This window comes from Anopheles coustani, chromosome 3 (genome assembly GCF_943734705.1).
Source record: "Anopheles coustani chromosome 3, idAnoCousDA_361_x.2, whole genome shotgun sequence".
NCBI classification, from domain to species: Eukaryota; Metazoa; Arthropoda; class Insecta; order Diptera; family Culicidae; genus Anopheles; species Anopheles coustani.
In genome coordinates, this window is record NC_071288.1 from 37,256,295 (window position 1) to 37,280,839 (window position 24,545).

General features: G+C 45.7%; 1 protein-coding gene across 1 annotated transcript; it reads right to left on the bottom strand.

The window, feature by feature from the left end:
* Window positions 1-338: 338 nt before the first annotated feature.
* Window positions 339-22,871, bottom strand: LOC131260347 (mucin-5AC-like). Its single transcript, XM_058262049.1, has 9 exons — window positions 21,116-22,871; window positions 7,670-8,501; window positions 7,410-7,566; window positions 7,135-7,330; window positions 5,245-5,363; window positions 4,799-5,165; window positions 3,960-4,579; window positions 3,377-3,887; window positions 339-3,297 (listed from the first exon to the last, which is right to left on the bottom strand). The coding sequence occupies exons 1-8, from the start codon at window positions 22,869-22,871 to the stop codon at window positions 3,750-3,752; spliced, it is 4,185 nt and encodes a 1,394-aa protein (XP_058118032.1). The 3' UTR covers window positions 339-3,297; window positions 3,377-3,749.
* Window positions 22,872-24,545: the final 1,674 nt, after the last annotated feature.

Here is a 24,545-nt window from a genome sequence, read left to right on the forward strand (position 1 = left end):
CATGTTCATTTGTACCATTTGCATATGAATTAGTTTTTAAATTAATGTTTTTGATTACCGGCCGTCGCATACGCTCGACAATAACGTGCGAATCATCTGCGTTTTATTTGCCATACGGTTTTTTTACAATTTCGTCTCCCTCCCTCGCTCCCTTATTCACCAAGCCCTCGCTTCCCTACCCATCATCCGGTGTGCCATCGGCTTCGTTCTATTTTAGTTTAGTTTCCGTTGTTTACTTCGTGAACCTGTGCATTTTCTTTATTATTGACACCGCGGCGATTTGCGGAACTTTTGCACATGGCCTTACGGGTTTATTAAAAATTACACTTTGCCATCACTATTGTTCATCAGGATTTTATTCTCTCTTTTTTCTCTTTTCTACTTTTATACCGATTTTTTGTTTTAAATACTGTACACAATAGAATAAACTTACTATAATTAAATTAAAATATAAACAAAACAATAAAACAAATAAGCGAGCGTTTATCTCACGCGCGGTTTCCTCACTCTGCCTTTCTTGTTTCTATCGTTGCATATCGTTTTGACCTTTCAGCGAATGTTTGGTTGTTGTTGTTGTTGGGTTTCGCTTTAATATTACTAATAATTACAAATTTAAAATTCAGTTTCCCCGTTCACATCATTATGGAACAATTGGATACGCTTTTGCACTGTTTTAGCCGATAAAAGTGTGATAAATAAAACTACCCTCTTTGTAATTGTTTTTCTTCCTTCTTTGCTGTGTTCCTATTCAATCTTCTCAATTTCTCATTGTTGTTTTGCTGATCCTTTACGTTGCATTTCACTGTTCCCTTCGTGTAATGACTTGTTGTGTTTTACTCTGCGTTTCCTTTTTTTGTTAGTTTTGTTTCCCTTGCAACATTGTCCCATTTGCTTGTGCCTTGCCCTGCATTGCTTCTTCCCGCCTAAGACCACCCACCCCATACCATGGGATGGTTTTTTTTTCAGATAAATATGTACATAGAAAAATATATGTTCGTTTGGTTTATAAAGTGTGTACGTGTGTAAAGTGCTTATCTTTTGTCCCTTATTTTGTTTCGCTTTATTTCTGCATATTCATACTGCGGCAAAAAGTTGCGCCCATTTAATGTTTAGCTCCCATTTTAATGGGAGTTTTCATTCTCTTTTTTTCTTTTCGTTACTATTACTGTGTACAAGACATTTATATAGTTTTTAAAACTACTCGCAAACTGCTTGCCTTATACACTTTCATCCTTGCCATTTTTTTTTTCTCTTGCCTCGCTACAAACCGGCACTTTGCTGACCATCTTCCTCTACTTACAAAGATGGGTTTCTATTTTATTGATCGGGCACGCTTTTTGTGTGGATAAGATCGTGAGATCTTCTGGTTCGGTTGACTCGTTTGGTTTCGTGAGGGTGTTACTAAAGCACTAAAGAGTAGACTCATAACAAAAAAAAAAAAAAATTCATCATTATTCATCGACTCCTTTCGTTCTGCAAACGGATTCATTTCAAGTTTCGCTCAGTCTCATTCAACTCCCACCCACAATGCCGGAAACCAATCATTTGTACTGCCCAATGGCTTCTTCTGGGCACGTAGTGGTGCCCTCATGCTTGATTTAGATCTGGTTCCAACCGAGAAACACATAGTGCAAACGTTCTGACTTTTTTCAACGTGTTCCTCATAGCGAGAAAAGGCATCTGAATATGTAGCTATAGAAAAAAGCCAACAAACCAAAACCTTCCCATCGCAAACCAAATGAGAGTTTCCTTTTTGAATTCGGTTCGGTCTAGTAATACTTTGAAATGCAATCTGCTGTACCGCAACCTACTCCTACAAAGCAGTGCCCTCTAGGATCCTTTGTTTATACCCTTTGCATCGGGTTGTACGTGTTTGTGTACTGTTTGTCCAACGCCTACTTCCGTAAGGATAATTGTACTGCTAAGACTTTATTAGTGACTGTTTGACTACTACTTTCGATGAACATACCACCGCGAAACATAAATAACGGCTACACTATTTCGATAGTATATGTTTAGTGTTGTTTCGATCCTTTCGCTCCACGGTTCTCTCGGCGTGCACTTTATTCCGACTGCAGGATGCAGCTTTGGGAACATTTTACATTTACAACAGAACTACACAACATACACACCAACACACATACAGACACACACACGTAGCTAGTCTAACACCAGTGTATTCGTAACCGTAAAAGTAGGAGTAGCGCTAGGTAGGTAGATAAAAGTGGTTCTTTCTCCGGCAATTCACATTCACCGTTCGTATGTACGCTTATTGTTCACTACTGTGTAGTTTATGCTACCTTGTATAGGTTTGTTACGAGCAGCTCCTCTTTCTCCGTCACATTAGTTTGTTCTGTTGTACATATGAGTTGTATCTTTAATTTATTTTTAAGTTTAAGATTCTGTACAATATGATGGCTCTTCACGATTTGTATCTCGGTCTCCCACATAGGAGCTTTTCTTTTTATCCACTTATTTTTTTTCACCTCATGGTGGTAAAAAAGAAAGTGTAAACCAGAAAAGCCCATATCGGAGAGACGGAAGGTAATGGTGGAAGAAACCGGAAACCGATCGGTATGGATTGCACACGCCACTTCTCCTGCGCGCCCGCACTCATCACAGCATCAAATCTTTCACCCACACACACACACACACTCACACACACATACACATTCAAACACCGCGGGGCGAGAGGGCAATGGATGGCAGCGAGTGACTAATATTGGTCAAAATGTGTACTGTTGTGTCGCGCGTTGTTGCGTGTGGTTTGATTGTTGGTCTACCCTGCCATCATTTCGCTCGCCCAGCACTAGCTCCCAATGCGATTCCATGCCAATATGCTAACATAGCCCCGGCGCTACAGTACGTTGTTTGGGGGAGCTAAAACGGGATTGATCTAAAACTACTTAATTCGAAACTCAGGCGGCGGGACGTTCAAGAAATAAAACGGTTGATGCTGCTGATGCCGTCAGCATAATAATACCATACACGGGCTGCGCGTGTGCTCAATTCCGGTATTAGAAGTAGTAGTACGTGTAGTAGGTTCACAGTAGTAGAATCCGTAGCAGATTGGTCTCCTTTCGCAAGTAATGCGGGGTGCTGCGATGCGTTGATTGTCACGGAATGGGTGAGATGATGCGGCGTGTTGTAGATAGTGCACTTGTTTTTCAGTTTTCCAAAACCATCCCCAAACAAAGTAGGCTGAAACTGCTGTGGTTTGTTGCTTCGTTTGTAGTATGAACCCAAAACCAATCGAAAATGGTGATAAATCATGGCATTCATTGCTAAAAGTAAACGCTGTCAAAGAAAAAAAGTAAAACATGCCTGTTAGTAATTTTTTTTTTTGAAAAACATATTAAATTTACTACAAACGTACCTTCAGTTGTGAATGGAAATGCTTTCGTGGTTAGAAAATGTAAAGCTTTTACCAGATGGTTCAGCCTGATTTTCCTCCACCACTATACGGTGTCCGGTGTAGAGGGCAAAGTAGAAACTGCCGCTAGCGTTTTGGTCCCCGTTTAATTATCCTCCGGACAAAGATGTGTCTGTGTTTGTGTGCGTGCGCGTGTGTTTGTTGCTTTAGTTTTTCAGACAAAATAAACCAATGAAGTTGATTCCACTCGCTAAGCACACAGCCTCCTCAAACGACTAACAGCGTATGTTGGTCAGCCAGCAACGTTCCAGTTTCGGCCGGCCAGCGTTGTACAGGTGGCTCTCTGTGCCTCTCAGTGTGACCACCTTGAATGTGCTTAGTGAGTTAAATGCAGCTGTAGTCGGTTACCGCCGTTCGGCGGTGCAAGCTCGATCGTTGCCAGCCCGTTGGAGCCCGGCTGTATGACGCGCAGTCCTTGCGGGGTCGGCAGCAGGATGGGACTGTAGACAACACCCTGTGGCGAAAGGGAGTAGAGCGTAAGATGGGCACCGGCGGTTGGCGGCAGGCCGTGCTGCTGGCGACTTACCATCTTACTGTCCTTGTCGAGCGGGGCCAGTGCGAACGTGCTACCATTCATCAGCGTGATAACCTTCGTTCCCGGTGGGTCTAGGGCCGCCGCCGTGGCACCGACGGCCGCGGTGTGATTGGTGGGTTGCGGTTGGGTTGCGATAATCTCAAGCTTACTAGTATCAGTCCGTACGGTACCGTTCTTGCCGATCGTACCGTTGATCAGTTCTTTGCCGCTGGCGGCGGCTAGTAGCGGCAAACCCGCCGCCGTTACCACCGTCGTGCCCGCCAACGTGGTGGGGAGGGTCGTCGTGCCGTTCGCCATGCCGGTATTGTAGACCGTCCGGGCGTTTGTGCCGCTGGCAGTGGTGGTAATGCTGTTGCCGTTGACCCCACCGACGTGCCCACTCTTGGCGGTGGAGGTGGTCAACTGTAGGGCCTGGTGGGCAGACAGGTGCCCACTGGAGCTGGTGGTGATGGCGATCGACGTGGGGCCACCGGCGCCGTTTCCACTCAGTCCGTTACTCATGGCGCTGGACGTGACGTTCAGGTTCAATGGGAGCGTCTGGATCGATGGCGCGGCCGTCGTAGTAAGCAACTGCGAGTGCGTTATACCGACGATGTTGGTCGTTCCATTGGCTGTGGAAAACAAGGACAATCATTAGACACATTGCAACACACATTTGAAAACAGTTGCTTGATGACAAGACTTTTAGTCAAAAAAGGAGTCCCTCTAAAAGAATCATTCAGAATCATGAATCTGAATCTGAATTACGCAACACTAGTTAAAACACTTTACAGGTCAATGAACAAGCTCAATTAAGGAGCGCACACTTGGAACCCAGGTTCGCTACTTACCACCGACGATGACAGGTAGCGGTGCGGTAGTGCTGGTCAAGCCGTTAACGGTCACGGCGGAACCGCCGTTCACACTACCGTTCACCACGGACGCATTGCTCAGGTTCAGTCCGTTCAGCGGTGCCGTGGTAAACTTGAGCGTCGGCTGCGTGCTGCCATTGTGCGCTTCGGACGCTAACCCGTTGCTGCCCTTGGTGGTCAACGAGAGGGGCACCACGGATGATACCGATAGCGAGGATGGCGGGGCAATGGTCGCTGCCACCGTCACCGTTGCGGACGAGGGTGGTGTCGTCGAGCTGCGGTGAAGCGCCGGGCTACCCCGGCTCGGCGAGGACACGGACAGGACAGGTGAAATCGTCGTTTGTAGCTGTAGCGTCGGAAACGAGAAAGGATGCGTTATAGTTTTGCGTTTCTCCGAGAAGGGAAAACTCAGTGCTCACACTTACCGGCAGGTTACCGATGGACGCATTCGTAGCGATGCTGGACAGGGAACTGCTGGAGCTATACCGTACACCGTTCCGTCCTGGAACCATCGATCCGAGAATATTGTTTTCCGTTAGGTGATCTGCAAATAGTAATGCGGGAGAACGTTTGTTGGTGAATCGGAAGCAGAAAAGTAATACAACTTATTGTTTAAGGTACGCAATTTAACATTAACGTTTATGTTAGTACATGTTTATGTTAACTACAAAACTGTGAGCATTTTAGAATTTACACGATTCACGTAACATTTCCATGGGTTTGAAAAAGAAATGAACACAAAATATTATAGATGTATTGGGTGTTTGACGAGTTTTTGAAGTAAATGAGTAATCAAAAGAGCGCCGCATTGTGTAAATGCATTCGTTACGCCAAACCATTGGTTTTTGTGTAAACCCCCATATCTTCGTCCTTGTTTGATATTTCTTTTCTCGCGATTGAACCTACGCACCGGGAACTAATAGCATATTTATAAAGAGCGTACACCTTGTTTGAAAATCACACCTTTTGTAAAGCAAAAGAGATGCGATTTGCACCGAGATTGGCAGAATGTCCAACACCATGCTCCATATGCACCGAAGAGTTGGTACGAACGTTCGATCATCGAATGCTCAAGTTGCTGCACATTGATTTAATGATAATTGGGAGCCCTTTTTACCTCCCGCCCCACTGCCGGTTGCAAGGAAAAGAGCAACCATAAAATGCATACACTGTTTGCAATGGAAACGAGAAAGGAATATTTAAGCTAAACCAAATACACAAATCAATCCACCCAATTTCAACTCGGGTGCGCATGTGTGTTTTGTTTTCGCAACGGTTTTGTCCAGTCAAAGTACCGCGTTCAGCATTGGATGCAGCTCCTTCTTGTACGCCCACGAACGGAACTCGATTGCCACATAGGAGGGCGGTTGTTTTTAACACTAGTATACATTTTGACCCCTATTTTTAAAACGATATAACTTCACTATCTTTGAAAATTTTTCCGTAATTCGTAAACTTTAGTATATTTGCTAACGATATTCTGTCGTTTTTAATGTTTTGATGTACCATTTCTTCATTCCAATAGCTCGGTGTAAAGCAAAAAAGATCGACGTAAATAGAATTGTAACACTTTTCCATTTTTTTTTAAATTATCATGTCAATTCAGAAAAAAAGTGTGCGCTATAACGCTTATATGTCTATTAGGGCACCTTTAAAAACAAATTTCATATTTTTAAGAAAACAAATGACGCCACAATTTGATCTTGAAGATGTGGATTTTAAAATGTTCCATAGGTTGTTTCCGTTCTGTGCTTTGTTCCGTTATTCCGTACGCGAGCGTTTCGAAGCGTTATGAGGAACACGTTACTATGGGAATTGGGGATATTTTAAATCTTCAATTGTAAAAATATGATTTTATTTTTGAAATGTTCCTCAACATACCAACTTTCTAGCGCATACTTTTTTCGGGATTTCAAATCTATAATTTTGAATGAAAAAAAGCTAAAAAAAATCACAATTTCGACCGTTTTTACTTTACACCGAGCTAGCGGAATGATAAAGAAATGCATCGAAAAACCAAAAATGTAGTTGACAAATATACTAAAAAGTAACAGTTAACGGATTTGTCATTTGATTTGAAATATTCGAACATAGTGAAGTTATAGCGTTTCCAAAATAGGGGTCTACATGACCCCTAAAAAGCATTCTAGGGATAGTCAAGTTGGTTCTCGGAACTGGTCGAACAGAAAAATTTCAGATGCAGCTATGGATTTAAAGAAAAGTCTTATTTTCTTGTAAAAATATTCAGCCTTTTACGAGATATTAAAATCGACAATTTCGAGATATTAAAATCGAATCGAAACCTCCGTCTTTACCTCGGTCGGGCTGCACGCCTCCGGCGACGTGGTTGAGGCTTCCGCTCGAGGGATTCGGGGTGATGTCGGTGTCCGGAGCCAGCCGGGACACGTCGATCTCGCGCTTCAGCAGCAGAATCCGGTTCTGCGCCGCAATCTTCTCCTTCGCTAGCCTCTCCATCTCGTGCTCGAACTCGCGCTCCTTCCGTTTCAGTAGCTGTGTGTAAGAAAGGGGAAACGTAGGGAGCACGGTTAAACAAAATGCTTTGAGTGTTTGCGGAGTGTGTCTGCCGTACCTGAATGTGGCGTATGGCCGCGTGCAGGATGGACAGATTGGAGATCTTCTTCTCATCCGGCTGGAGGCTTAGCTGCTTCTTCAGCTGCTCGAAGCACTCCTTCAGGTGCGCCCGTCGGTTTTTCTCCAGCTTGTTGTGCACCTCGCGTGTTCCGACACTGAAAAGGGGGAAATCCTGGTCAATTAATCACGCTCCTTCTCACATCTCACAACGTTGGTGAAGGTCTCTCTCTCCCCTCTCCTCTCTACTGCGACACGTACCCATTGCTGTTGGAGCTAGTGGTTCTTCGGCGCGTGCCAGTGGGAACGTTGGCAAACATGGCACCGGCCCCGGAACCGGCTGACGGTGAGTGTGCGGCCGCCTGTTGCTGCATCGCTACCGCCTCAAGCGATAGCTGATGCACGCCCGGCAGCGGCCCGCCGGCTACGATTGCGTTGGTCCCGTTGGTGGTGCCGGAGGTGGCGGCCTGCAGTATCCCGTTGATGCTGATCGGCAGGACACCGCTCAGTCCGGGCGGAAGCGGAGACGAGCCGCTTCCGCTGCCGGTGACGATGGTGGCCGGGGGCGTTCCACCCGCGGTACTGATGGCGTTGGCACTGTGACTGGTGATGTAACCATTGATGCTGGACCCATTGCTGAGGTTTAGCGACGACTGGGAGTCGTCGATCGGGGACACGGTCAGTGTCGAGCTTGCCGATGACGTCGACGAGCACGAAGACGACGACGACGATGACGACGACGACGAGGACGATGAGGACGACGACGACGAGGAGGAGGACGATGAGGACGAAAGGGACGTTAGGTTCGTGGCGGGAGGCGTCGTGGGAAGGACCGTGCCGGCACCGAGCACGGGGTGTACCGTGGGCGGCTGGTGACCGCCCGGGAGCTGATAATGTGCGCTCTGCTGATGCTGCTGCAACCCTTTCGTCGACAGGTCGATCGTCATCGGGGAGGTGGCTAGGGTGGTGGGGGTCGTGGCTGGGACCAAGGACACGTGGTTGGTGGTGAGGTGCTTCGTATGGTGCTGGCTGCCGTTGGTTGAAATGACGACCAGTGGCGGAGCCGTTGAGTGCCCATTGACGAGAGGTTCATCTGAAGAAAGAGAAAGAGAGAAAGAAAAATTCATAATTAAATTGATTGTTCCATTTTCATCCAATTTTAACGTTAATTTGTAGTTCTAATTTTTTTTGCATATTTGAGACAAACCACCTGTTTTATATTTTTAATTGTAAAACCGCGTCCTCATTCCGATAAAAATATGACTTGAATGAATTTCTTTTATGTTTTACGAACATTTTTCAAAATATTAGGTTTTCAGATTTACATTTGCAAAACCAATTCATTCAAAAGATTTTAATTTTTAGAAATGATTGAACGTACGTTAACTTAATTTTCAAGTGCTAACTTTCTTGAACGAATCAATAATGATATTTTTGATAAATTACTCGCCAGGCGGTGAAGTTCCGCAACCGACAGAACAGTAGTTATATAGCATATCTAATTGTACTAGCAAAAACGGCATAGTGGTTGGTTTTTTTGTTCGATGTTTTCCAAACAGTGTAGGGAAATCCTTTCTAACTCCCTGTTGATATTTGCCAACAAACAAACCAATGAAACACCATTTGAAACGCGATCACCAGTATAAATTCATATCGCGTGAATATTGAACAGATAATTACATGCACTTGTGAGTCGGAATGAAAAATAGATTCTTATTGCAAATCCTCGGTGGAGTGGATGGTTAGAAGGGAGACGTTGTTGATTACATTTCCAGCGGTTCCGTTTGGTCGTAGAGTTCCTACGGAATACGATTAGTTAATCGCAAAATCCACGGGACGATCAACCATTCCTGAGACCGTTGGAGAGGGGCACGGCAAGGGTGGGAGAGAGGGGTTGAGGGGAGAGGTTGTTGCAGTAGATTCCTGGATAACGGCCAGCGTCATCACAGCCTCATCCGGGAATCGGCGGGGTACCGTTGTGTGGGTTTTGGGTGTGTGTGTGTGTGCCGATGAGGCTTCTCATTGGCGGAGGAAAGAGGTCGCCTGCTGTTTGTGTGCATTTGAGACATCGCCCTCTACCTACTGCGCCGAACATCTCGTCCCCCATACGGCACACATCGTGGGCTTGTGCACGTTTTTACCGAGCACGCGGCTGCTCATCAATCACGTTTCCACTGCATTGCCCCCCCCCCCCTTCCTCCCTTCGACCCACCATCTAGCTACGGATTCCTCCTCCTTGCCATTTGGTGACACACTTGGGTGCATCTCTCTGGACAACGTCTTCCACCTTAGATGACCGTAGATCGTACTTAGGACCACGCGGTTTTATTGACTGTTGGTGACTTGTTAATCCCATGACTCTTGGTAGTCCGGTTAATCCTAACCAAGGGAAGTCTAATTTATCTTCAACTTAAACAAAGCTACGCTTCGTAGGAAAAGTTTTTTCCATTTAACGTATCAGACACTGACAAGTACTTCACATACTCCAAATTGAATGGGTTCTTAGAAATAAGCAGCAGATTGCGGTTAACCTAATTTAGTTTTTCTACACCACCAGTTGCTATTTTTGTCTTCTGAATTAATCTTAATGCTTCTGAGAATATATGAAAGGTCGTTCCACCATACAGTAACAAGAACTCCGTAAGGGATAAATAGAACACTTCGTACGTCTTTCTGGATTTGGGTTACACAGTGTCGAGTTCATTCCCCTCTAGTGTAAGCTAATATCTGGCTAACTTTTCGTAAAGATTGTGTAAACTTTCCTTTTGGCAAAAACTAAAGTAGCAAAATAGTTTAGTAAGTCCAAACATCAATCATTCAGCCCTTTTAAAACTGTGTTAAATAAAGTTAATAGTACAGTACATAAATTCTCGGTCTGTTTTCAAAACGGTTAACAACTAACAGATATTCATGTGATTGATATGTGTATGCGAGTAGTAGAAACAATTCACGAACAACACCACAGTCACAAGACCATTCCTATGCAAAAAAAAAAAAACAATATGAAACAAACAAAATGATGTATAAGCAATCAATTCTCGATACAAACATTCTCAATAAGAATCTTAGAGAGCAGTGAGATCGAATCTATCAGAAATTGAACTAAATTAATCACCTTTATCTACAACAGAATACTCGAAAAGGCTGCAGTGGATGCAAGAAAATTTTTCGAAAGAAATCCGCTTTTAAGTGTACGCGAAAGTGATTCATCCACGCGCGTGCTACAGCAGTTCTGACGTAATATAACACCCGACAGTGTGGACTCTTTGAACAACCGACGGAAAAGTTTCACATCAAACATAAAGCGCCAACTGCGAAAGGAAGTCCTTGCAATGAATGCTACAGTTGATTACAACAATCGCTTACGTAAAGCGTGAAACATTAGCAAAGACCCTCTAATGCCCATGATCTCTGATGATCTATGACCTTAACAGCGAGATTCTTAGCTTATTCAGCCAGGACAAAGGAGCAAAACTTCGCCAAAAGGTCAGCGTATTCTTCTTCTTGTCAGCGTATTAAGAAGTGAATAACTTTTGCAAAACGTTGTCTTCAGGTGGTTCATTTCAAAGGTAGTCTGAACAACTGACGGCACTCAGGATATAACTCTCATGGAGAGGACTCTTAGCCAGGTGTTTTTGTACTAATTAGCTAACCATCAACGTCGACTCGCACTGATTCTCTCCACGTTCCTCGGAATAGGGTGGCTGTTACGCCAAACAATTGCATCAGCCCAATCGACTCCATTCGTCTCCTTCGTCGGGCCGCCAGTAGCGATCGGAAGGATATATAAATGTGTGTAAATAGGAGAATGCGGACGCGGCATTTCTAGGGAAAGTTGTTGAGACCTGTTGTTGTCCTGCTGCGCTTCATGTTGAGTGAGTGGAACGAAACGGAGAGGATGTGCCGTGCGGAGCAGAAGGCACGTGTCCCAGCGTTTGCACTGCCGATACTGGGACAGCCGGATGGAGGCAATATGATTACGTGACCACGGTGAAGTAAGCCGGACGCAAACCTCCACTTACCGAGTAATGGTATTATTTTAGGTGCGAACTTTTTGTGTTATTTTGCTGAATCAATTTCTTATGTCTGAAAGTTCTGTGAAAAATATGTGATATATCAAATGGCAAAGTGAAATTACTTGTAACAAATATTTAAATGGAGTATACCAACTTTCAAAACCGGCCACTTAAACACAACCCAAAATCTTCATCCTACAAAAACAAAGCTCCTAAAGCTCTGAAGAACACGATTGATCGATGGCAGAATTTATTGCCTTATCCCTTAAAACATGCTGCGCCGATTACCAATTCTAATCATTTCATTCTCTCGTGAGGTCACGCCAAGCAAATGCACTGCCCTGTTGCGGCTCGTTTTTACTTCTCTTATGCATCACCTTCGGGAGTCCTTTCCTTGGTGGAATTGTATAAACACCGGGTGTAATCGCAGCGATCCGATATAGTTTTCGAACCCAGAACTAATTATTCGCTTTCGTTTCGCTTACATAATTCCTGACGGAATGAGGATAGAGAAAAAAGGCAGCACGGTGCATTGCCGCAAGGATTTAAAAAGCTGCCAGACGAGGGCAACCAGAGTGATGAATCCGATCGATCCCGATCTTCCTTTCCTGCACACGCATGGGCAGCACGTATGGTACGTATACATCCTCCCCCTTCCAGAACCGTTGGATCGTCTCTAACGGAGGCCTGGGCCGGCGACGTAACAACATCCGGGCAAGAACACAATAAAACCGTCCGCTTTACATACCGGGTCCTCGGTACCGCGCGGCGTTAGGTGCATATGTTATATTACGCTAATCTTGGGTCGTCGTGCCGCCGCAGGGAAACGGAATGCAACCCTCATTCTCCGCCATTCGAGCTCGGGGAGATGATTATCTAACCCTCCGATTGCATCGGAGTATAAGTAGACTGCTTTCGGTCCAGAGAGGCCGACGAATTGATTATGAGTTTCGAAACTCTCCGGTAGTGCTTATTTCTAAATGCGACCAAATGCGAATCGATCATTAAAGAAGGTAAAAAATTCCAAATGGAAGGAAAAGTTGTTGTATATATATTATATTTATTAATAACAAAAATGATGACAGCTTTATTGTCAAATTTATTTTGCGGTGGATTTTATAACTTTTGTGCCCAAATATTCCAATTTGAGCGTATGAATTAGTTTATACTTTTGAACTGCTATAAGATAGGACAAACAGTCATTTATAATCAGTAGTCACTAAAACTGCATCAAAAAAGATTTTTGAAAAATTTAGTCTAATAATGTAAAAACTGGGTTACTTTAAGGCCTCCATACAGTTGCACTAACATTGAAACTAGTGATGGGAAAACCCCGATTCAATTGATTGAATCAGTATGAAAGATTATCATGATAATTTGAAGCTTTTACTAATAGAGAGTAACCCGTAGCATCAGTGATTAGAATAATTAACTGGGGTGAAAAAACAAACATTCATTTCTTTGTTTCAATTTCTGATTTGAATTTTGTGGCGTGCAGTACTTCTGCATTTACTTATTGACTACCATGATATTCGAATCTCTGTTCATTCCAATATAAAAGTAGTGAATAGTAATTAATATAGATGGTTGAAATCAAACCAATGACTAATAATGGTAACTTAATTATTATGACATAAAACAATTATAATAGCTCGATATGCGTGCTGTGAACAACTAAATAGTTTCAAAAACTGCCCCCGATGACTTAAATGTATCTAAGTAATACTTAAAAATACTAAACTCTAGTCGAATGAATCAAATGATCTGCCGATAACATAGTAAAGTTTTTCGATTTTGTTATATCTTAGATATATCATAAATGCTCATTCTGGTATTAAGAAATGATTTACGTCTTGTTAATTAACTCTATTTGCTCAAAATTGGGCAATGTTTTGAAACCATATTCCAATAGGCAATTTGTAAACGATTAAAAATGAATGTGTCGACGTGTTTTCATGAACACACCAGTGTCCTACTGTCTTCACACTCGATCATTATTTATCGATGAATTTACCGTGTCGTGTCGAGCGAACGAAAAGCGGATGAAATGAAATCCTTACAGCAGCAAACGCCGAACCGAACAGAATAAAGTGCAACGAGGCGGAAAAACTGGCCTGGTATACATGTTTGGTTGCGGCTACGTTGCAGTATACGCGGGCTCCACGTGAGCCGACGGTCTCCCGGTTCTTGAGTTGACACTCTTTCCCCCCCCCCCCCCCCCCCCCCAACCCCCAAATTGATGCTTCCTTCCCTCCCGCACACAAATCCCAACAGTGTTCCCTGAATTTCTCGCTCAACTAAGCGAGTAAGTTGTAACAGTTTGTAACTCCCGCGTCGTTCTCCGGCGGGGGGAAGGTACCACGCCATGTATATTTGCCAATGCGTTGTTTTCCTTTGGCCGAGTAGGAGGAAGATAGCGAGAAGGTCAAACGAGGAGCGGGGAAGGGAAAGCGGACGGCAACGGTTTGAGGAGTTGGTGGCAAATTTGCGCACATTGAATCATGGCTGCCCGGGGAGGACAGGAGGAGACACCTTGATAATCACCTTGCTCTAACGTTTCTAGGGACCGCTGTGGCAGCTCCACCCACACCAATCCTCCCTCCTGCTCCTGCTGGTGCTTTCGAGTGCTCTAGTTCGCCGCAATAGCGAATGACGTCCATCGAACACGGCACACACGTCCGCTGCACATGGCGACGATACGGCACACATCTGCGATTATGCAATCAAACCCATGCGGCCCCAAAGGTTCCGCTGGATTTCTACCGGCGGATTCCTGCTGCGCGCCACGAGCCTGGCTCTGTCTTAGACCTTCACAATAACCTATACACACACGCGTTCGATGGAACGCCCCATCCTTACGGGCTCCTGCCCCATCCTTACGGCGATCCATGTTGGAGGGATTTATCCTGCGTTTGCAACGCCCGTCGTCAGTCACATGGCCAGAATGGGTCGCTTTACCGTTATCGAATTATCCAACAAAAATACAGCTAAAAAAACAGACCAAAGCCCACCCTCCCTCCATCCTCCAATTGTAGCGATTTATTTTGTTAAAAAAAAAAAAACATGAAATAAAAATAAAGCTGCCAGCATGAAATTGCGCTTGGCCAATCCCCGGTGGTGGCGTTAATTTACAAGTTTATTGTTTCCACGCAGGTGTTTTTTTGCAGAGTGCAGTGTTAGCTGTTTTGTTTTTATGTGCAACTCTTAATACTGCCTGTCCATTCATAAAAGATTCGCAGAATCGTTGAAGAAAAAGTAAAGATAAAGTCAAAAGGTATGGGGTTGGGAAACATGCCGATCTTTTCCTTTCGCCATTGAATGGGCAAAATGGATATGGAATTTTCGAAAAGATTTTTAATGTTTCAAGGGGCGAATAATTTAGAAAATAAATGTTATTCAATTGATCAGGTTCATGAGAAAACTATTATACTAATAACTTTAATGAGCGAAAATGTTGGATACTGTATATTGAAAACCGGGTCTCTATTATGCTTAGTCTACACGAGGCGCAAAACTCTGAAAATACAAGCGAAAATATCACTTTTTCTGTCACTTATTTTCGATTCGTGTAGACGATGCTTTATAATTTAAATCGTTGCAAAATTGAAACTTGTACGCATTAAAACTGGGTAAATGGTAAACTTTTGTTTTATTTAAATTTAAGTCATAAAAATATTTTAAAATGTATATAATATAATATTGTAGCATGTAAAAAACAACCGTCGATCTCTAGCATGTTTGCTTTGAATTTATTTAAACCCAGGCTCAAGGATATGCTGAGGAATAATTTTGAAATTGACAAATTCATTTAAATTAAGTTTTCACGGTTGAGAATGGTTCTGCAGTAATATAAGATCGCCGATCTTTCACGACCCATTACGTGGCAGATACGTTGCAGGGCAGGCCACTCTACCACACTTGACAGTCATGAGCTTGTCATTCTGCTGTCCACGAATTCTTGCTTTAGATTTCTTATTTTTTGATCCCAAATCCACTATTTTCAAGCCATATTTTTGTTGTTTTCTCCTCCGCCAAATCAGGTCTTCGAGCCAGGTTGAGCTCCAACAGAACCGAACAGGATAAAAAACCAATGACGATGGCGCTCGCGATAATGCGATTATAACACATTCACTAGCGGCTGGCAGTTATTGTCGGACGCGTTGCGTTGCTTTCGTCCTCGCCGGCGGTGTATGGAAAACCAACCCCGAGCAAAGCGAAACAGAGCGCACACGGAGGGGCGGAGATCGGCAAACAAAAGCACGCCGGGCCACGAGGTCTTGTCGATTGTTTTGTCCGCAAAAGACGACGGCGATAAGTTCGTGCCGACTGCCGTGTGCTTGACGGCTGCCGGAACCTTGAGCAAACTGCCTCGAGTGCTGCCATGTGGTTGCGCGTGCAAATAAATTCCTCCCTGGCCACATACATCGTTGCGTTCGATGTGTCTAGCTGGCGCTCTAATCGCTAATGTTTCCCCACCAGTGGGCGACATTCCGTGTAGGGCCGATGGTGGTTTAAAAGCTTGCCGTTCACCTGTTGGAGGCATGTTGTTTTCAAACGCAGCCAAACAGATAAAATGAAGTGGCTGTTAACTATATTTGTTCATTCGCTTAAAAGTAAACACGATCACGTCAGTGGTTTTTTTTTAAATGGTAATTTTTGCTCCATAGTTGTGACTTGGTTCTATGCCCTCTTGAGAAGCTCTTTGTTTTTTCTTCCCTTCTAGAAATATCACTCACCACGTGCTCGATGGCTCAGCAGCGTGCGTCGATGGGTGTTTAATTAAATTATCGTGCAGCGCTCCGGCCAACGCCGGGCGGGGGGAGCGGAAGGTATGAGCAGAGCTTAGCAAACCCGCACATTAAAAATGGTGCCATAATGCCGGCCCGGTGTGATGCAACAATGATGGCCGCCGCCGGTGACGATAATTGTCGCAGAAAGTGGAACCGCGGCACTATGCTGGGGCGAGGGGGTGCTAGAGCATTGCCAGCGTCATCCAAACCATGTCTCCCAACGCCACCGGCTGTCGCATCGAACGCGACGGTGCTGGGTTTCAGTTTTCCACCGTCGCACGTGCGTTTTATTTATTTGCTTATCGTTACTAATTTTTATTTATGCCATATTTGTCGGCCTTCTCTCGCTTGAACAGCCGGTACCACGCGAGATTCGAACATCGAAGCGTGTGGTGTCGATGGTATGGTTAACCGAGTTGGTGGGAGCGAAGTTTAAACCGCAAATACTTCGCAAATAAGAACAGAACGGAGGGCTTCGGGAAAATGCATACAAACAAACCCTTTCAATTACAAAATTGCAAACCTTAACAAGACAAGAAGCATATTCTCCTGCACAGAGCACTTTTCTCATTATCGAACTGTTGAGTTTTGGTGAGTTCGATAAATAAAGCCCCATGTATTGTTTGATAGATTTGAGTATGTGAACAAAGTACCAGGCGCCTCCATTTTAGAACTTTTTCGCTAAGATAATAGGATTAAATTATCGATATTTTTTCTCGGTATGTTGCAATAATTATATTGAATGTTTAAATAAAAGAAAGATTTATATATCTATCCATCTTCATTCAAGGATTTTTGTTAGTTGACTAATGGTTCGAAAATATTTTCACAGCAAGTATCCAATAATGATCTACTTTTTGTAAAAAACGGAAAACCACTCCCGTAACTGCTCTAAGCCGAATAGAATATCATTGGTTTAAATAAATACAACTTTATGCTTAAAAATATGTATTGTAGATGGTTTATTGAAGTAAATTTTTTATCTCATAGCTCATAGATTATATTACACGTGTTTTCGATATGAATATTTACTGTTCAGCATTTGAAAGCAAACAACGAAAAAGCACTATAAAAGCTTTACAAAATTATATGCAAAAAAACTACAAACAATATTTTGTGTGATATTTGGGTTTACCAATAATCAATAAAATGAGAATAAATAAATGCATTACAGATATATGTTTAAAACATAAAAGAACATAAAGCCAGTGATCGTCTTGCCAGTAACAAACCAAAGTGCTTTAAAATCACTCGAAACCCGAACCAAGCACGTTTGTTTTACTCCCGGAATTCGTTCAACAACAAAAGGCATCATCGTGCAGTTTCCGTTTTAAATCCATCAGCAAAAAGCGCCAATGCAGCAGAAATGCAACACGTTGCCAATGGTGGAAAAGGGGGCGGGGCGCCGGTGGGAAATCTGGTGCGCTAGATCACGGTATTATCATTATTGCAATATTATTATGACTCGCAATATTATTATGGGGCGCCGGTGGGAAATCTGGTGCGCTAGATCACGGTATTATCATTATTGCAATATTATTATGACTGTTCTACCCCGGAGCCTTCCCCCCTCGCCTTGTGTGTTCCCGTCCCACCCAGAATCGAAGGTAAGGTTCAAGTTCGCGTTCCACCGTGCGAAAGGGAACTGCTTGAAATATGTTCCTTTCTCAGAACAAACACACACGCACACACATTGATCTCACACCATCAGTGGTGCCCCGTGTGGTTGTCGTCATCATCATCATCCTCATCAGCAGCATCAGCAGCAGCAGCATGCTTGTTGCATTGGTTGCATAACGACACCAGCGGCAGCAACCTACAGGTAACCTTCACCGAATCAGCCATCTCTTCCCTTTCCGCTTCCCTTCCGCCGACGTCGCCGGTGGAAACGGAACTCCGAGGGACACACACACACACACAGCGTGCGGTTTCTACTTTCCACTCCAGGGTCGGTGTCAGTTACATGCGCTACAGAGTATTACCGAACAGTCACCTGCCCACTCATCCCCAACTCCTCGGCAGCCCTCGTGCGACGAACGGATCCTATTTGCGTACTTCCCCTCCAACCACCCCCCGGCTGGACCGGGCAGGGGGGGGGGGGGGGGGGGGGAACCAGACAACAAATCAATTAATCGTCCATTCCTTCACCGAACGAACGCAAGGACGGGTTGAACGACGCAAATGATTCGTTATGACATTCGCCCCCAGGACGAGCGGAGAAGAAGAAAGGGGAGCTGGGCGAGCCGTCTTACGTTCGCGAACGCAGCAGGATTTGAAGTGCTAGCTAGGAGAAGGGTATTAAAGGCGAAAACGGAAAACAGTCACCAGAAAATAAAGTAACCAGCGGGGGAGGAAAAACAGTAATACGGGTAGCTGGGGGTGCGCACGTGCGCAATCATCATGCACTGAACGAACATACCCGCCCCCGAACCAGGACCAGATAAGCATTGGCAGGCCGGTAGAGAAGGGTGTGCGGGGGCTCCGCCCAAGGAAGGGGGGGGGGGGGGGGGGTGCGCCGTGTGATTATTTGTTTCCATTATTCGCGAATATTCCACACGGCACTAAGAGCTAGTCACATTTGATTAGCACTCCCGATAACACGCTTCCTCCCCCTGCCCCGCCTTTGCCGTGGGAAGTGGTCACACCGTGAAAGCCACTTGAGACGATCGCCACCATGACAGGCGCACACACACACACACACACACAGCTAAGCCAGGGGGTGGCGCAAGCGGATCAGAACGAGACGGAGGCGGGAGAAACCGTACACTTGTTGCATGTTTGTTTCATCAGTCGTTATTATTATTATCTAACCGGTTTGCGCGGCATGGTTGTGTGTGGCCGCTATCGCCTCGATCGCATTCTATCCCCTCGCCGCCACCCCCACCACTCCGCCCCTCGGGTACGAGCAGTAGGCAAATAGTTACTAAACTATTGCGTGCTCGGGCACATGCTGTTAATGCCGCCATCGATGCACTCTCGTGGACTCCGGTGTGATGATGATGGTGATGTTGATGATGAGTGCTGACGAGGCGTAACGCTGTCGAACCACTTGCCGCCTGGAGAGCAATTTACTGACCCATTCTATTCCAGTTCCCCCCCCCCCCCCTCCTCCGTTCATTCCCGGATAGTTTGAGGATGTGGCTTTCGGAGGGACCGGAGGCAAGTGCATCGTCGACAGATTCGTCAACCGTTTTGCACGTCAGTGGCGTGTTTTCGATGCGGCACCCGGATGAACCCGCTGGAAAGCAGCACAGCACTCACCCGTTTCCTCCGGGAGCTTCTGACTGGTGGCGAGGTGTGCGTTATGCAACAACATCAGGATTACAGCGCCGCGGAAGAAGCGGAGATCGCATCCCACTGCCCAACAAACAACAAAAGCCTTTCCACTCAACCACACACACACACACACACACAAATGCCACAAACACCCTTCATAAACTGCGCACTAAGGATTCGAAGGTGACGAACGAGCGTGAGGCATGCACAACGGTTTGCATACAATTGCTGTTTGTGTCAATAGACTTACACGCTGGGTCGCAAAAAAAAAGCACATCGCAAAAAGCAAAGAAATGCTTTTCCGCAAGATAACAAACCGGCCACGCGTTGGAAACTGATGTTAAATGATAACGATGGAAAACAAAATAAAGACGATAGCGTTAAGGATGGGGATTTTTCGTCCCCTTCGAGTACCTTTTCCCATTTCATCAAATAGAAGATACGGTGTGTTATTCAGTTATTTGTTTTCTTGATTTCACGCACACATTTTTTGTAAAAGGTAGCATGAATTTGTCTACTTATTGTTTGATAATTTCAAGAATGAAGTGCTCAAAACTGTGTGCTCTTAATGTTGGCAGTGTTTGTGTCCAGTCTGGATAGTTTTTCATAGTAAATTGATCTATTTGTATTATTTAATGCCATAAGAAATTTTCCCGTCAAATGAATCAACAACAGTAATTTCATTTCTTGCCATTTTTTTTAGAAAACCATGTAATAATACACCGTATGTGTGAAAAGAGGAAGAAAAAAACATATTTATTGTCGAACTACATTCGCAAAAGCATTTTTGTCTAGAGCAGGGGTCGGCATACGTGTACTAAAAAGAGCCAGATGAACTCTTTTAACACGTTGACTGCCATGGCTATCATTTTTGATAGTCAGCTGTCATTAGTTCTAAAAAGTTTTTGTCCCATAAATAAATGAAAATGCAACATAAAAATTTTAGTACTATTTAATATCAATTCTTTGGGAAGCAAATGTTATAAATAAATGTTATTGAAAAAGATTGTTCTAAAAAAGTGTGCTAAAAACCCTTGGCAGTCAACGTGTTAAACATTTTCATACTTATTTTTGTTGAATTTTGGTTTTTCTTTTTTCAAAATATAACAGAAATACCTCGTTCAACAAGTTTGATCTTCATTTTTTGGGAAGAGTTTAAACCAGACATCGTGAACAAACCCGATAAAAATGTAGATGGATTTTTAAATGAAGCAGTTGGTGGGCTGAACTTTGGCGACCCCTGGTCTAGAGCATGCAATCTTGGCTGACGTAAAAATCTCACGAATGGCTTTTTGCTGTATTCTCCTAAGCAGTTCAATTGAAGAACAAAACATTACGGAAAATCAATCAACGATATCAAAATCTACCCAGTAGGAATTGAACCTGCGTTCTCCAGGGTGACAATCAGAGACACTTTCCGCTGGGCTATAGCACACAGTGTGATTGATGCAGTTAAAAGCAAACTAGATATCTCAAGGTTACTTCACTACACAAGGTCTATTACTTGCCAAGTGGGACTTTTGGTTGTGTATTATGTTTCATTGTGTAATTTAAATTTTGGGATAATTATATGTTTATTCAGCACCCCCTCCTTCCCGTACCCATCAAAAAAGTACAAAATTTACCCTTCATGTAATGTCGAATCCATTTCTTCTTCGGCGCTACCTTCAGCTCCCGTCGGCCACGATCTTCACCAGGGTGTAGTCCACAGTCGGCGACTTGCCCCACACCACCACCACCACCACCATCACCAACCACCACTGGCAGTGTTGCAGCATGAACCGTGTATTGACTGCCATCGCCAGCCATGGTTACTGATTTCATGCTAAAGTCTTTGGGTTCATCACCGTCACCATCGTTGTTGTCCTCGCCATCGGTACACACCTCCATCGGCTGTTCGTCCTCGTCGAGCGGGTCGTTCTCCACCAGCCGACCGGGTAGGGCTTCCGGATGAACGACAGCGCCCCGTCCCGTACCGAGCAGGTCCGTGCTCGGGATTGCGTAAGGCACCGCATGGGGGGAAGTTGGACAGGATCGACTGAGAGCGGGATGGGATGGTGCGAGCGTAGGTGGAGTATGTGACGTCGGGGACGGTGAGTTCCCTTGGAACGGACTGGGCACGAGCGACACCGTTCCACCGATCGATGGTGGTTGTGGTATTGGCAGCACTTCGTTGTTGTTGTAGCAACACTTCATGAACCGTTTTTCCACGTCGGCACTGCTATGCACCAGTGAGCTTCGCGATGTCCCGAGAGTGGGGACGGCACCATCAACACCATCCTTACCGAGCGTGCCCGGTTCGGACTCACAGACTGGCCTCTTGCCGGTTGCCTCGATCGCGAGCCGATAGTACTCCAGGGCGACTGCCGTCGGGTGGTCTATGCTCACGGGTTGGGTGGGTTGTGGTGCTGCCGGTAAGTACTGCAGCGGGAGGCGCCGATTTAAGGGATGTCCAACAGCGGGTCCCTGGTAGAGGGTCGTCGCTTGCGTTACCGGTTGGCAGATGGAGTTTATCTTACCAACCGGTTGTTTGAAGTACGGTGGAGAGGACCGCGACGAGCCGGTGCTCGTGATGAGACCAGAGAGACCAACCTCGGTACGTGTGCTACCGTACGGACTCTTCCCGGGCAGGACCAGCGATCGCTGCCGTGGCAGCGGATGACGCATCGGATGGACGATGCTCGCTGCCTGTTGCTGTTGATGGTGCAGCTGCTGGAGTGACACAGTGGAAGCAGGATGGTGGTGTAGTGCTTGATGTGCCAGAGGGACTACCGGGAATGACTGCGTGGGCAGCATCGAAGTCCTACTGGAACCGGCGCCAGGAGCGTGCTGTGGAGGGAGTATGCTATCGACAGCGTTTGGCGTCAGTGGTACAAAGGCGGCCGCACGCCTCCGTGCGTTGGTCAGGGCGGTTTCCGGGCCGGGATCCTCGTGCGATCTGCGCCTCTCCACCGTCGACATGGCGACGGATGGGATCGCGGGCAGTGGCGGATGATATTCACCGTTCAGACTGACATTGCTCATGCTGAAGCAGATGCCCACATCGGTAACCATCGCGTTCGCGTAGAAACCGGCACCGCCGGCATCGAGCTCAACGGGCGTGCTGTTGGAAGCGCTTGTCCCAGCCAGTGGAAGGACCGCGGTCAGGTAACCGGCACCGAGCGGCGGACCTGCCGAGGGCCTTGAGGGAATAGCGCCAGGCGGTGGCTGCTTTACGATCGCCCCGTTTAAGCTGCCAGCCGCCAGCAGCTGCTGCTTTTTCGACAGGATCGAATAGGGAAAACACTTCTCCATCGTCCCGGGCATCTGGCCAGGGGCAACGGCACCGATACTCTCACCGAACAGCCCATGCTGGTGGAAACGTTTACCGTCGTTAAACATCCTCCCGGCGGAGTCGACGCTCTTGAGTCTTGAGGGAAGCGGCACCGGGTGATGTGTCACACTGCCTGGGGTTATAACGATCCTATAACTCTATCGTTTTCACCAGCAACGACACGGCAACACTGTGGGCATATTTTACAGCTCAGATCACAGACCAAATACATATGACACTCACTACCCTTTCCTACAACTAAGTACTACGAAGGCATACTTCCGTTCTTCACTGGATTGTTTTTGTTTCCTCGTTTACTTGTTCCCTGCTTTAGGATACTATTTACTAACGACCTTCCATAGGTAATCGTGCCTGCAGCCAAAAAAGATCACAGCGTTTGAATCACACAACGAAACTGAAAACTTTTGCAACCTCTATGGTTGGTGGTGTAGACACCGAAACACCTCTTTACAAAATACGTGAAACGGAAAGGCACAATGTAGCCAGTAGCTCCTCACGCACGAACCAACGCAGTGCGGCACCACTAAGTGTCCTTGGAAGATATTTTCCTGTTTGTCGCACGACGACGATCCTTGCTTTCGAGAGATGCTCCGGATTTCACGAACGGTTGATCGATTGAACAATCACTCAAATTTCGTTGCACGCCATCGGACGGGAATGGTTCCGTGCGAAAGAGGATCCAAGAAGGCAGTGGTTTGGCGGATTCAATGAACACAACACTATGCGAGCGCACGGAACACGCGTCAACAACCGGATGCCCCGGGGGAGATAGACGTCCGGTCGTGCCAAGGAACAGACCGCGACTGAGACGTACCGTGAGCGTCGTTCTGTCGGCGAAGGTGGTTGCTGGCTGCGTTGTTGATTTTTTTTCCAAGCCACAAACAACGCACGAAAGGCAATTAAGTGCACCGACTCGCTCTCTCTTTTCTGCTCGGCTTTCCGAACCAACCGGGAAACTCGTGGGAGAACTCTCCTGATGAGGAAACCTCCCGGTGCTGATGACAGCTGTCATCGGGACCTTCCTCTCCCGCTCTATCTTCGTATTTTGGATTAATAGGGCAAGTAGTTTGCCCTCCGGGACCGGGGGTGGACAGGCGCATTCGACCCTGTTGCTCGAAGGGGAACTCACGGAGAGCACTAAACTCTCGCTCGAAGCCACCGCAGTTCTACAAGTGGTGGCTCCAGCTCCGGAGAGCAGGCACCAAACGCCACCATCCAGCCGAGGCTGTTCTCGTGGAAGAACCCAACGTTCATGGTTCCATTTACGTCCCATTCCTCGGAGTAGGGTGCGTTTTTCTGCATGTGCTTTGTGGAAAGAGGATCGAGGAGATCATCACCGAGTGGATTGGATCGGAACGGCCTACCTCCTCAGTGGAAGATTGGTCGGTTTATCCATTTGCGTGATACGTCTTCATGCAAATAATTCCTTTCTTTGCATACTTGCATTACGTCGACGACGACGTTTGTTTTGCAAGCACTAAAACTTTTCTCTTTTTGTTCTTGTTGGGCTAAACTGGGCCTCACTTTTCCCGTCAATCAAGTTCCGAGTTTGGCATTAAACAAAACAAACCGCCACGGTGTCAAAAAACCCGTTTGCGAGTGTAAAAAACTTGTGCAATCGCTCGATCGCTAGCTAAACGAACCGGTTAACGGATATTGAGCAAATTTCCATCTCATCATCATCATCATCATCATCATCATCATCAGTGGCGGATTTAACG

Excerpts from the sequence above, each read along its gene's own strand:
- LOC131260347 (XM_058262049.1), bottom strand. The coding sequence starts at position 22,871 with ATGTTTAACGACGGTAAACGTTTCCACCAGCATGGGCTGTTCGGTGAG. Across the intron at positions 5,166-5,244 it reads CGTCCATCGGTAACCTGCCG|CTACAAACGACGATTTCACC; the intron begins GTAAGTGTGAGC and ends CCGACGCTACAG. Across the intron at positions 4,580-4,798 it reads GCTACCTGTCATCGTCGGTG|CCAATGGAACGACCAACATC; the intron begins GTAAGTAGCGAA and ends TGTTTTCCACAG.